Source organism: Panthera uncia, assembly GCF_023721935.1.
Source record: "Panthera uncia isolate 11264 chromosome E2 unlocalized genomic scaffold, Puncia_PCG_1.0 HiC_scaffold_19, whole genome shotgun sequence".
NCBI lineage: Eukaryota > Metazoa > Chordata > Mammalia > Carnivora > Felidae > Panthera > Panthera uncia.
The window spans coordinates 15,383,556-15,398,959 of record NW_026057588.1 but is presented as its reverse complement, the minus strand read 5'-3'; the positions used below and the strand labels follow the sequence as shown (position 1 = coordinate 15,398,959).

The 15,404-nt window shown below is 38.3% G+C and overlaps 2 protein-coding genes across 2 annotated transcripts in view; both read left to right on the top strand.

Annotated features, from left to right (window-relative positions):
- Positions 1 to 3,687, top strand: part of LOC125915984 (zinc finger protein 383-like) — a 51,333-nt gene extending 47,646 nt beyond the window's left edge. The window contains exon 5 of the mRNA XM_049622116.1: positions 1,700 to 3,687. Within this exon, the coding sequence (XP_049478073.1) occupies positions 1,700 to 3,186 (1,487 nt within the window). The 3' untranslated portion in view covers positions 3,187 to 3,687. The remainder of the gene's footprint in view (positions 1 to 1,699) is intronic.
- The window catches only part of LOC125915975 (zinc finger protein 420), a 421,195-nt gene that overhangs the window by 269,161 nt on the left and 136,630 nt on the right, over positions 1 to 15,404 (top strand). The gene's annotated exons all lie outside the window — the stretch shown is intronic.

Sequence of the window (15,404 nt, the reverse complement as noted above, 5' to 3'; positions counted from 1 at the left end):
CTGCCTCTCATTCATTGCCCCTGTCAATCTAGGTAAAAAGTTTTTGGGGGGTGAGGGTGGGGGTTAGGGTAGTCTGATTAATCCTTTCTGCATTTATTTTTTCAGAAATAAAGCACATTCACATTTATATTCTTAATTCTCCTTCCTGCTTTTACATGAGATATTACTCTCTCTGCACTCTTTTTTACTGTCCTGGTTTTCTTTCAATAATTGTTAACAAGTTGTGAAAATCATTCCATATAGACAGTGGCAAAAAAAAAAAAGACATATAAAACTGACTTATCTTTATTGGTGTTATATGTTTATTTTTGCCATAACTCATTAATTATTAGAAATAATAGTTCCAATAGTTAGTAGAGTTTCCATGCAGATAGTCACAAAATTTGCAAATATTTTCAGTTTTGTTTTTTGTTTTCCTATGCTTGTAACTGATACTCCTTTCTAGTCTCATCACTATTCCTACATCTTCCAGAAAGTGTTCAATAGAAGTAGTACATATTTTTTTCATGATTTTTATGGGCATGACTTCTTTTTTCTTTTTTTTTAAGTTTTGGAATAATTTTATATATACCAAAAAGTTGCAAAAATAGCATATTCCTCACCTAATATCAATTTCTACTACATTTGTGTTATATATTTGAATTTACCCCTCCCATTTTTTTTATTCCATAGTATATCTTGTATAAACGTCATGATTTATCCTTTCTCTGTTTTGTTTAATGTGAGCATCTATGCACATATCTTTATTTATTTTATTTTATTTATTTATTTTTTTACATTTATTTATTTTTGAGACAGAGAGAGACAGAGCATGAACGGGGGAGGGGCAGAGAGAGAGGGAGACACAGAATCGGAAGCAGGCTCCAGGCTCTGAGCCATCAGCCCAGAGCCCGACGCGGGGCTCGAACTCACAGACCGCGAGATCGTGACCTGAGCTGAAGTCGGCTGCTTAACCGACTGAGCCACCCAGGCGCCCCTATGCACATATCTTTATATATCCTCTTTCTTACATAAATGGTAGCAACATACCCTAGATACAGTTTACTCCACCTTGTTCTTTAACTTAAAAAAGTGATGAAGATCATTCAATAGGAATATATAGATACTTCTTATTTCTTTATACAATTACATAGGATTCTACTGTGTGCATACACTACAGTGAGTTCAAGTAGTATCAAGTTGGTGGATGTTTGGATTGGTCATAGTCAGTTGCTCTTACAAATAGTTCTGTGGTGGGTAACTTTCTGCATGAATCTCTTCAGATTCTTAACTAAAATTATGTTTGGGTTCCTAGAACTGGGATTGCTCAAAGGATAAATACTTATATAATTTTTGCTAGAAACTGGCAAATATCCTCCTATGATATTTGCTACACTGAATGTGTGAGAGAAGTTACTTACCTATTAAATAACCTAGACTAGGTTATCAGACTTTTGGGTTTTTGCCGAAGTATATTTTGAACTTATTCCAAACTTTAACAATCATGGACTTAATCTTTTTCTGATCCCTTTCCCCCATGCCTTCCTCTACCACTTTTCAATTTCTATACTTTATCTCTCAAACTGTACCACCATATAAGAACTATAATTTATATTTACATTTATAGATTAATGTCAATGTAATTCTGCCTTTTCTAAGTTTTGTGTCTATCCCCACCACCACCAAAAAAAGTGAATGTCTTATTTGTGTTTTCTTTCAGAATATAAATCTAGGTGTGAGAGCAAGAAATTATCTCTGAAAAAGGATAACTATAAAATAAATTCATCTCAATGGGTTATAATGGAAGGATTTACTAAGCATGGACTTAAACAAGGATCTCAGGAAAAACATTTTGGCCAAGTCTCGTGTACCTCTGAAGACATGTCCCCTTTCATTCAGCATACATCTCTCTCTCTACATCAAACATTTAATACCAAAGAGAAATCTTATGAATGCAAAAAATATAAGAATGCCTATGAACAGGACTCAAAACTTACTACACATCAAGAAAGTCATACAGCCAAGAAATTTTATGACTATAAGGAATATGGGAGGGCCCTTGGTAGAACTTCAAAACTTAGTTCACATCATACAGTGCATATTGGTGTGAGATCCTGTGAATGTGAGGAATGTATGAAGTCTTTGAATAGTGGCCCACACTTAATACAACGTCACATAATTTTTACTAAGGAGAAATCTAATGAATTTAAAGGAAGTGGGAAGGCCTTTACTAATGCTTCACAGTTTTTTCTACATCATAGCATTCATACAAGTGAGGAACCCTTTCAATGTAAGTACTGTGTTAGACAATTTAATAATGGTACAGCCTTTATTCGCCATCAGAGAATTCACACTGGTGAAAAACCCTATGAGTGTAATGAATGTGGAAAGGCTTTTAGTACAAGTTCAATATTTAGAGTACATCAAAGGATTCACACAGGTGAGAAACCCAATGAATGTAAAGAATGTGGAAAGGCCTTTCGTCATTCCTCATACCTTACTCAACACCAAAGAATTCATACTGGTGAGAAACCTTATAAATGTAAGTATTGTGTTAGGGCATTTAGTAATGTTTCGGCCTTTATTCGGCATCAGAGGATTCATACCGGTGAGAAACCCTACAAATGTAAGGAATGTGGAAGAGCTTTTAGTACTGGCTCAATACTTACAGCACATCAAAGAATTCACTCAGGTGAGAAACCATATTTATGTAAGGAATGTGGAAAAGCCTTTCGTCAGTCTTCAGATCTTACTCAACATCAGAGGATTCATACTGGTGAGAAACCCTACAAATGTAAGGAATGTGGAAGGGCCTTTCGTCGTTCATCAGAACTTTCTCGACACAAGTTAATTCATGCTGATGAGAAACTATATGAATGTAAAGAATGTGGAAAGATCTTGAGTAGAGACTCAATACTTATACAACATCAGAAAATTCACACAGGTGAGAAAGCCTGGGAATGTAATGAATGTGGGAAAGTTTTTACTTGTGCAACATACCTGGCCCGGCATCAGCGAATCCATACTGGTGATAAACCATATACTTGTAACAAATGTGGGAAAGCTTTTCTTCGTTCTTCAGACCTTATTCTGCATCAAAGGATTCATACTGGTGAGAAACCCTATGAGTGTAAGAAATGTGGGAAGGCTTTTGCAAGAGGTTCAAATCTTAATCGCCATCAAAAAGTTCATAATAGTAAGAAATAGTATAAAGGAAGCTTTGTATTTAAGCATATCTTTTAGGTAACATGGCATGGAAGATAAACCCTAGAAACATAATAGGAGAAATCCTAAGAATTTATTGGTGAGAAAATGTAGAAATATAATTGATATGAGAATGACTTATGTGTTTCACAGTTTAACTACCATAAGAATAAAATGAATATTGGAAGGCCTCTATCAACAACTCATTCCTTTCTAAGTTTTAAAAACTTTGTTGTTTATTTTAATTTTTTTTAATGTTTGTTTATTTTTGATAGAGAGGGACAGAGACAGAACATGAGCAGGGGAGGGGCAAGAGAGAGAGAGGGACACAGAATCCGAAGCAGGCTCCAGGCTCTGAGCTGTCAGCACAGCTTGATGTGGGGCTTAAACCTATGAACTATGAGATCTGAACTGAGCTGAAGTTGGACACTTAACCAACTGAGCCACCCAGGTGCCCCAATTTTTAAAACTTTCGAATCTTGAGTGGAGAAGGTAAAAAATCTTTTTTGTTGTATTTTTTCATATTTTAAAATACGTTAAATCAATTTGTTTTTTATATAGCTATAATTTGTTTGGTTTATGCATAGCTAAAATACTATATTATTATAAGTTGTACATTAAAAATTTGAATTTATTTTGTTCTCACCAAAATTCTTTTTTTTTTTAATTTTTAAAATGTTTATTTATTTTTGAGAGAGAAAGATAGAGTGCGAGTGGGGGAGGGGCAGAGAGAGACAGAGAGAGATGGAATCTGAAGCAGGCTTCAGGCTCTGAGCTGTCAGCACAGAATCCAATGCAGAGCTTGAACTCATGAACTGCGAGATCATGACCTGAGCCAAAATCAGACGCTTAACTGACTGAGCAACCCAGGCACTCCATCACCAAAATTCTTATTCCAGTGCAACTTATTCAGTACCTATTTCTTGATGCTATTTATGCACAGTTTCATGATATTTTATATTTTTAGTGTTATAAGCTTGTATTTAATGACAGTCTTTTTATACCCCAACATCCAATTTGGGAACTCTTCAATTGATCTTTTTAAAATAAATTTTTACCTGCATATCTTTACATCTGTACCATTTTATTTAAAATATCATCACTTTAAGATATATATTTTAATATTGATAAAATGATATTGTTTGTATATATAAATTAATATTTTTATTTTATAAAAGTGATATTTTGTTTTGATAATTTTTTCTAAATTTTTTAATTCTACAAAGAAGCCAATAAATTTACCTTTCATCCTCCCAAGGGACTATAACTATTGTCACATTGTTGGAACAGATCTTTTCATAAATTTTTAAAAGCAAATGTAATCACATTACTCAAATTGTCTCATAAATTGCCTTTTTAATGACAAGATATGTCATACAGAACATTCCATGTGATTAAGTGTATTAATAATGTTAACATATATGACTGTACCATCATTTTTACCAAACATCAATGGCTAAATACTGTGATTAACTCCACTTTTTGTGTTTATAAGGAATGTCACATGTAGCATCCTACCTGGCACATTGTATTTGCTTGTCTGCTTTTCATTGTTGAAATAATCCATGCATACCTTTTAACATGTACATATTTTAATTTTTTTAATGTTTATTTTTAAGAATGAGAGAGAGAGTGCAAGTGGGGGAGGAGCAGAGAGAGAGAGAGGGAGACAGAATCTGAAGCAGGTTCCAGGCTCTGAGCTGTCAGCCCAGAGCCCAACGTGGGGCTCGAATTCACGGAGTGTGAGATCATGACCTGAGCTGAAGTCGGACACTTAACCAACTGAGCCACCCAGGTGCCCCTAACATGTACATATTTTAAACATGATAGAGTAAGCTGGCTTCCCTTTTGACCATACTATGCTATGCTATTTTTCTCTCTTCCCCTCCATTGTTACTTATCCTTGCAGAGTTTTTCCTAATGATTTTGCCCAAATGTAATGTGGGGACATTTTAAATTTTTTTAATTATTTCCATTTCAATGTATTTATATTAAAAACATATTTATATGTATTAGTATACTTTATGTAAAGTGGGCATGGCTATATTCACTAGCATACTTGGGTTTGGTAAGGATCAAATGAGTTAATTTACACAAATATTTATAATTAAGGCTGTAACATACTCAGTAAATATAATCCATTGTCAAAATTATTTTTTCCTTTGGCTATTTTATTATTTATGAAAAAACTCTAAACTATGGTGTATATTTGCCTAAGTTTAATATTGGAGAAAAATCTTAAACCTCTAGTGAATATAGTGAAGTCATCATCATTCCTCCTTGGTCGCAAGATGCATCCATCCTGAAGAAAAGAACCATAAAAATATAATAAATAATGCCTTTAATTCAACCTCTTATGTTGAATCCTAAAATTTGTATCAGCATGAAACATTGCTGATAATATTATTGCCCACATTATCTGGGTGATTAAAAAATAATATTGGATTTTAGGAACATCTGACTCTTGATCCAATGCATGTTTAAACCAACATTTGGCTAAGGGTGAAATACTGACAAAATAGAATTTCTTTGAACATAAAGGACACTGAGTATCCTACACAGCAAAACATGTGGGAGGTGGGATAAATTATAGAACTTACAGCTCTAAATCTAGACATGTATTGCAATAATTAATACTTGAAATCTGGTACAGATGCCACAGGAACACAGAGGAAATTTCCATGTATCTGGGATTCAGACTGCCTTAAGAGTGGGGGTTAGCTTGGCTAGTGCTGATATCTCTGAGGAGGTATGATATAGGTGGTTCTGAGGATTTGGGAACAAGTGTGAACTAGAATCAACACCTTCTACTTGGAAGGATGACCACTAATAGGGTTTATTCCTTTTCTATTGCTGCATAACAAATTGCCACAATGTTGGCAGCTTAAAGCAACACACATTTATTATCTCAAAATTTTCATGGGTATGTGTCAGGGCATAGCTTAAGTAGAAATATCCAAGAGAAACACCAATACCATATATTTTCACTCAGATGTGGATCTTGAGAAACTTAACAGAAGACCATGGGGGAGGGAAAAGGGAAAAAAAAAAGTTACAGAGAGGGAGGGAGGCAGACCATAAGAGACTCTTAAAGACTGAGAACAGGGGCGTCTGGATGGCGCAGTCGGTTAAGCGTCCGACTTCAGCCAGGTCACGATATCGCGGTCCGTGAGTTCGAGCCCCGCGTCAGGCTCTGGGCTGATGGCTCGGAGCCTGGAGCCTGTTTCCGATTCTGTGTCTCCCTCTCTCTCTGCCCCTCCCCCGTTCATGCTCTGTCTCTCTCTGTCCCAAAAATAAATTAAAAAAAAAAAAAAAAAAAACGTTGAAAAAAAAAAAGACTGAGAACAAACTAACAAACTAAGGGTAGATGGGGGGTGGGGGGGAGGGGAAAGTGGGTGATGGACAGGGAGGAGGGCACTTTTTGGGATGAGCACAGGGTGTTGAATGGAAACCAGTTTGACAATAAATTATATTTAAAAAAAATAGAAATATCCATAATCATTATGGAAAAAATAAAAATTACCAAAGCAATCAGAAGATGGAAAAATCAATGGATATAACATCTGGGATTGCAGTACTAATATCATTAAGAAATCACAATTCCTTAGGTTACAAATGTGATGCAATATCAATTAAAAATACCCAGGAATTTTTTAAAACATTTGAGCTAATTCTATTTTTTCAAAAAGTTTATTCATTTTTGAGAGAGAGTGAGAGAGCAGGGGAGGGACAGAGAGAGAGGGAAAGATTCCAAGCAGGCTTTGCACTGTCAGCACAGTAACCCATGCGGGCCTGGATCTTGTGATCCATGAGGTCATGACCTCAGCCGAAATCAGGAGTTGGACGCTTAGCTGACTGAGCCACCCAGGCACACCATGAGCTAGTTCTAGAGTCTAAATGGAAAAATAACCAGTAAAATTCTGAAGGAGGAGGAGAGGAATTGGATAAGTAGAACCATCAACTATTAAGATATAACTCTAATAACTAAGAGTTATCAGTAAAAATGTAATGGGTCACTAGAACTACTTAAAAGTTCAGCTATAGATCCAAATACATAGGAAAGATAGTATATGATAATGAAGCTGTTTTGGATCATTTAATATCCTTTGAATTGTTAAAAATCTTGAAGATTTGAATGTATTAGTTCACATATATACATTAGTTGCATTTAGATTTTTCAACAAATGCCTTATTTTTCAAATTTTTAAAAAAATGTTTATTTATTTTTGAGACAATATGAGAGACAGAGTGCAAGCAGCGGAGGGGCAGACAGAAGGAGACACAGAATCTGAAGCGGGCTCCAGGCTCTGAGCTGTCAGCCCAGAGCCCAATGTGGGGCTCGAACTCACGAACTGTGAGATCATGACCTGAGCCAAAGTCGGACGCTTAACCGATTGAGCCACTCAGGCACCCCTAAATTTTTTAATATTTTATTTATTTTTGATAGAGAGAGAAAGCACAAGTGGGGAGGGGCAAAGAGAGAGGGAGACACAGAATCCGAGGCAGGCTCCAGGCTCTGAGCTGTCAGCACAGCTGACAGGGGTGTTGCCTGGCTGGCTCAGTCAGTACACCACGCAACTCTTGATCTTGGGTTCATGAGTTTGAGCCCCACATTGGGTGTAGAGATCACTTAAAATACATAAATTAAACTTAAAGTAAAATAAAATAATTGCTGGGATAATTGGGAGAAATTTGAATTGTACCATATGTTAGATCATGATATTGTGTGATCCATTGTTAAATTTCCTAAGTGCATTTATTGTGGTTATATTAGAGAATATACCAATTTATAGGACATGTGTAAAATATGGACATGTCTGTAAACATAGATTATACAGTAAATGGCCTTATGTAATTGGACAGCCACCTGGGAGAGAGAAAAAAAATTGGATCCCTAATGCCACGCTCAAAGCAAAATAAAATGCAAATGCATCAAAGATATGGATTAAGAATTGACTTAAGAATTGAACAAAAAATATAAGATAAAACCATGGAAGAAAATAATAATGTGAAATTAACTCAAAACCATGAAGTCATTGTAGGAAAATATATTTGTCTACTTTTTCATGGCAAAATATTTGAAACACTATTGAAAAAAATATAATTCCTAAACCGGCACATTTTTTAAACAGAAAACTGTCTATATTGCTTAATAACAAAAATAGGGAATACAAATCATTAAGAGAAGATATAAACAACGATCTAACAAAACAAGTGAGTATGAAAAAGTACGTCACATAAGAGACACTGCAAAGGAATTTTGCTCCTTTGGAAAGATTTTTATCTCCTGTCCCAATATGATAGATATCATTTAGAAATGTAGTTTTTACCTATCAGATTGACAAAATAAATTTGGTATCTAATCTTTTAGCCACAGAGTAGGAACATGGTGATCTATACATGTTGCTGTTGGACAGCTAAATTGGCATAACCTAAAGGAGGGCAGTAGCAAATACCTATCAAAACTTAAAACACAGGTACATATATCCCTAGAATTTATGGAGAAATTTATGTAACAGCTGTTTTCAACATATCCACAAGAAACAAGAATATATTTTTTGGCACTGGTGTAATAGCAAAAGAAGAGGGTGGGAGGTAGGGAGTGAGGATCAATTACAGTAATAAATTGGTTATATAAATTATCATCCATCTATTCAATGGACTATATAGCAAATTAAAAGAATGCAGTATGTGTATTACTATGAAATTAAAATATTTTTTAAACTTTATTTACTTTGAGAGAAAAAGAGAGTGTACAGCAGGAGGGGCAGAAAGAGGGAGAAAATCTTAAGCAGGCTCCATACCTAGCACGGTGAGATCACAATGGTGAGATCATGATCTGCCAAAATCAAGAGTGGGGCACTTAACCAACCCAGATGCTCCTGAAGTTACAAATATTTTAAGCGTATATTACAAGCTAATATTTTTGTTGAAGTTTATATTTATCTATACATATGAACTCACACGCACACACACACAAACACTCACATATATATTGTTGTGGTGTGAGAGTGGTGAATGCACTGGTTGCTTGGAGAATCTTGGGTGTCAATACTGGGGACAAGGGCACAAGGTGTTCATTTTTCACCTTGTATATTTTTTATTTTATTTAGCATATGCAAAATTAGTCAACCAATTTTATACCATCAACAAAAACCTTAAACCATTTAAAAAATCAAACTTGGGTTGCAATTCTTTTTTTTTTTTTTAATGTTTATTTATTTTGAGAGAGAGAGCACGAGAGCAGAGGAGAGAGAGGAATGAGAATCACAAGAAGGCTCTGCGCTGTCAGCATAGAGCCCAATGCGGGGCTCAAACCCATTAACTGAGATTATGACCTGAGCGGAAATCAAGAGTCAGACTCTTAACCCCTTAGCCACCCAGGCGCCCCTGTAACCCTTTTCTACTTTCTAGTGGTCACTAAACTTTTTTGACTTTGGTTTCCAAAGTCTGTTGAACAGAGTAATGATTCCCCAGGTGGGATCAAGTAAGCCAAGGGCATTGGCACCCTTCTGCCACTGAGGCAGTGGTCACTAGTCTGGAGGGTACCCACCCACCCCACCGTGCTGGTTCACCAAGGAGGGCAGTCTGCCCTAGGCACAGGCGGTTAGAGCCCGGGTGGTGCTGTCAAGGGTGTAGTGCACTCAAAGGATTCTGGAGATTGTAGTTCAGGCCTCCCAAACGCCTCCGAGTTGCGCAGGCGCAAGATGCTATTTGGTAAAGTGAGCTTCAGCCTTTGGCCTTGTTGGGACCGTTTACTGTGGCATCTGCCAAGCTCCAATCCCTTCTTCACACTCTGGCGCCGGACTTCTTGGGGCTGAAAGGCTCACAGGCTCGAATGGACATAAGCGTAGCCTTGCGATTGGAGGCCTTATATCAGGTAAGTTTGTGCATTTGTCGCCGCGGTGTTAGCAAGTTGAGATGTTAACATCTGGAGATTGATTCACGTGTGAGGACTACCGGGACTGATTCTGATCAGCTGTGCTTCTGGAAGCCATGGCCTTTTCAGGGACAGAAGCGCCACGGGGTCTTTGATATGGGGCCTGAATTGGGGCGCGTCTCCAGCTCAGGGTCTTAACTGAAGTGGGTTTTTCTCCTGCAGGTCTTGTCTCCAGGAGTCCTGTCCCCAGGTGTAGGGGAGACAGAAGAATGCTCAGGAGTAAGGTGGCACGGGGTAGGGGGCATTTGCGTCCGTGTCTCCAGACACTGCCAGCCGCCCAGAGGTCGTTCTGCTGCAGCTGGAGCCTGCTGGAGCGGAATTTGTCGGTTCTCTCTCCCATCCCTGTGACTATATTTGTATGAAGTGGAGAGAGCGGACAATGGGGAAGCAGGGTATAGGACTACCCTTTGCGGGTTGTTCTGGGAACTGAGGCCGGCGTTGCCCTGCCAGCCCTCCAGTGTCAGGACTCTGCCCTTTTCCAGAAGGGGAGCCTTGAAGAGGACTGGGCATTTGCTGCCAGACTGAAAGCCAGGTGAGGTAATGCTAATTTTCTGCTTCCTGAAACACAGTGAGCATTTGGCTTCTTTATCCTGACCTTTTCTGAGTAGGAGCATCTCTTCCAGGTCCTTCTAGCCATTTCCTTCCATTCCCTCTACTCAGCTGTGTTGCCTAGGTGCCTCCTCTGATTGGCAACCAGTGCTCAGGACTTTTACTTTTCTTTTTTCAAGGCTTATTTTATTTTATTTTATTTTATCTTATTTTATTTTTTTAATGTTTATTTATTTTTGAGAGAAAGAGACAGAGCACAAGTGGGGCAGGGAGGGGCAGAGAGAGAGAGGGAGACACAGAATCTGAAGCAGGCTCCAGGCTCTGAGGTGTCAGCACAGAGCCCTACGAGACTCTGGGCTCAAACTCACTCACTGAGAGATCATGACCTGAGCTGAAGTCGGTCATTTAACCCACTAAGCCACCCAGGTGCCCCTAAAACTTTTAGAGAAAGAGGGAGTGCAACCGGGGTGAGAATGGCATAGTGGGGGAGAGAGAGAATCCCAAGCAGGCTCCACCTCCAGTGCAGAGTCCATCACAGGGCCTGGTTCCAAAGACCCTGGGAACATGATCTGAGCAGAAATCAAGAGTCAGACACTCAACCAAGTCACCCAGGCGCCCTGGTTTTTGTTTATAGAGCACAACCAGTTACTTCCAAGCAGAGATGCATGGATGCAGGAGGTGAATATTTCGAGCCTTTTCTCTAGACTCTTAACTGATTCTCAACCAGGAACAATTTTGCTGCTATCCTCACTCCCTCCAGAGATATTTGCCAATGTCTAGAGGTATTTTTGGTCATCAGAGCTGGGACCAGCCAGTGCTACCAGCATCTGTGGAGGTCAGAGTTGATGCTAAACATCCAAAAAATAATACATAGGACAGCACCCCACATGACAAAGAATTATCCAGCCCCAACTGTCAACATTGCTAAGGTTGAAAAACTCTCCTATAAACATGGCTTTATACCATTTTCTTGATTCTAACAGTGATATTTAGAAGCCCATTGCATTTCTGATTCCTGATATTTCATATATGACCAGTTTTTTTCTGTCCTCATTTTTTTAAAGAATCTTCTCTTTATCTCTTTTATTTTCAAATTTTATTCTAAGATATTTTGTAAAGGTGATTACTTTTTCTTCCTTAGGGCTAAATGGGTAAACAGTAGGTGGAGGGAATTACCATTTACTGACAATTATATACCAGGCATTATTAGACTAGATGATGCTTATACTATTTCATGTAATAGTGGAACTTTACTTAGCTGGCCTTTGTACATCCCAAACCTGGTTAGATCCTGTAAATATCTTACTGTGAATGGGTGATTTGATCTATCTTCAGGAACTGGAATGTTTAAGTACATAAATTAAGTCATACTGACATCCAGGTATCTAGACCCAGCCTGTTTATTCTATCTATCCTTTCCTGTAAACACTGTCTTTATCACCCATATTTTCACCTTTTTCTTTTCTCTCATTTCAAAGCATTTGTTTTTAGGGGCACCAGATGGTTGAGTATCTGACTCTTGACTTTGGCTTAGGTCATGATCTTGCGGTTCGTGGGTGTGAGCCTCACATTGGGCTCTGCAATGACAGTGGGGAGCCTGCTTAGGATTCTCTCTCTGTCTCCTCTGTTTGCCTCTCCCCCCCCCCCTCAAAATAAATAAACTTATTTAAAAAGTGCATTAAAAATAAGTGAATTAAAGCATCTACTTTTATTATAACCTTAATACACTGATTTGTTTTTTCAGGGATTGGTGTTTAAGGACGTATCTATAGACTTGACTCAGGAGGAGTGGGAATGACTTGATTTTGATCAGAGGGATGTGTACAGAAATGTGATTTTGGAAAACTATAACAACCTTATCTCAGTTGGTAAGCAAACCTATCTCTAAAAATTCAGTCTTCCTCTGGAATATTTGATCCTCTCACTGTGAATTTCTCAGCTCCTTTCAGATATCTTATATATTCCATTTCCCTGTTCCCAAAGAGATAGCTTGAGTTTTATAGAGTTGAAAATGTGCAGCTCTACCGAAGCTGAGACTGAAGCCCCATCTTCTCTAAATAATGACCTTTCCTCTTTAGTTTTGAATTCTGGGCTTCCCATAGCAAAACTATATACCATTTCTCTCTCCATTTCTAAGCCAGATATGGTATCCATACTGGAGCAAGGGAAAGAACCCTGGATGATTGGCAGAAAGCTGACAAGGGACCTGCTCTAGGTAAGTGTGGGATAGTCAGGCAAGGAGAGGGCATTGAAGGATGTAACCCAGCTGTTTACAGAGGAAAGACCTCTGCGAGATATTTTCTGGGAAGTTTTCGTCAACAGTCAAAACCTGTAAAGAAAAGTAAGACCTGTGCACCAAGCTGTCCAAATGTCCCTTACCTTTACCTCCAACTCTCACTTTCTATGATTCTCTTTCATGCTTCCTTCCCATTTCAAAGTGGGAAGTATAATCCTTGTACCTTTTCAGTGACCAATTTCTACATTTATTTTGTATACAATTCTAATACAATTCCCCATTTTCTTTTGAATTTCGATTTGTGTATCAGTATCTCTTAAAATTTTTGAGACTTCTCTTCCCTGAAATAGTTTTCTTTTTACTTCATTATTGTGTGTGTATTTATTCATTTATTCTTCTAATCAACAGTTACTGATTTTATAATTTGCATAAGATGCATTGTTAAGTGATGGAAAGATTATAAGACTTATAAGCTATTAAGAAGTTTATGGACTAAGGAACCTATGAATAAGTCCATAAATAATATTTTTTAAAGTAGAATCTACTACAAGAGGGGTTAAATAGGGAAGTCAGAAGAAAGGGCTAATGATGGGAAAGTGGAAAGCCCCTGTCTTACTTCATTTGGGCTGCTATAACAAAGTACCAGAGACTTGGTGGCTTATGAACACAAATTTATTTCTCACAGTTCCAGAGACTGGGAAGTTCAGGATCAAGGCGCCTACAGATCTAGTGTCTGATGAGAGTCTACTTCCTCATAGTTGATCATCTCACTGTAACCTGAGCAGAAGGGGGATCTCTCTGGGGTCTCCTTTATAAGGACACTAATCCCATTCATAAGAGTTCTGCCTGCATTACCTACCTAATCACCTTCCAAAGCCCCCCCTCCTAATACTGTCACCTGAGGGGTTAGAATTTTAATATATGAATTTGGGGGGAATATAAACATCCAGTCCATTGCAGCCCCTACAGAGATGTGATAGCTCGTGCATTGGGAGTGATTGCAGTCACCTCTGTAGAGAGTATTTGGGATAAAGAGCAGCACAGAACTCAACCCAGGGCTTGATCTCATCAACTGTGAAATCATAACCTGAGCCAAAATCAAGAGTTGGACACTTAACCAACTGAGCCACCCAGGAGCCTCGCTTTCTTTATTTTAATAGAATGGTCTTCATTTAGGTTTTCTGTATTATCTCATGATTAAGTTCAAGTTATGTTTCTCCTGCCAGGGTACGAAAGATGTGATATTTTGTCCCTCTTAGGGCATCATATCTAAAAGTATATGATTTGCTTCTGACCCTCATTGATAATGTTAATTTTGATTACCTGGCTTCGATACTCTCCACCTTCTCTATTGTATAGTTTTTATTTTTTCCGGCAACTAAGAAGTCATCTATAGGAAGGCACCATGAAAATTGTATTCCTCATCAAATGCCCCCCACCACTGAGATTTAGCATCATTGATGGTTCTTGCTTATACCAGTCTTAACTATGAGGGTTGCACTATAGTCATTTATTTTTAACCTTTATTGATTTTTGAGACAGAGAGAGAGAGCATGAATGGGGGAGGTTCAGAGAGAGAGGGAGACACAGAATCTGAAACAGGCTCCAGGCTCTGAGCTGTCAGCACAGAGCCCGACGTGGGGCTCGAACTCACGGACTGTGAGATCATGACCTGAGCTGAAGTCGGACGCTCAACCGACTGAGCCACCCAGGCGCCCCAGTCATTTTTCAGTTCCAGCACTCCCTCTGTATTTCTCAGTCTTCTATTGTATGGAAATATCTTCACTATTTGTCTAGCTATCAGATTTATTTTGGTTTCTATTCCTCACTGATGTGGACTCCTGGATTTGTACTCTTTGCAATGGTTTATAATTCATTAATTATTTTAGTGCTTAAACCATCCCAGGTTTGGCAAGTCAGAGCCTCTTCAAGCTAGCTCTGAGTCTTTCTGACATGCTAACATAATTTTTTAAGTGCTCACTTACTTTTTGGCACAAAAATGTATTTAAAGATCTTTTCCTTTCAAAAAACCTTTTTAAGGGCTAGTATCCAAAATCTATAAAGAGCTCATCAAACTCCACACCCGAAAAACAAATAACCCAGTGAAGAAATGGGCAGAAAACATGAATAGACACTTCTCTAAAGAAGACATCCGGATGGCCAACAGGCACATGAAAAGATGCTCAACGTCGCTCCTTATCAGGGAAATACAAATCAAAACCACACTCAGATACCACCTCACGCCAGTCAGAGTGGCCAAAATGAAGAAATCAGGAGACTATAGATGCTGGAGAGGATGTGGAGAAACAGGAACCCTCTTGCACTGTTGGTGGGAATGCAAATTGGTGCAGCCGCTCTGGAAAGCAGTGTGGAGGTTCCTCAGAAAATTAAAAATAGACCTACCCTATGACCCAGCAATAGCACTGCTAGGAATTTATCCAAGGGATACAGGAGTACTGATGCATAGGGGCACCTGTACCCCAATGTTTATAGCGG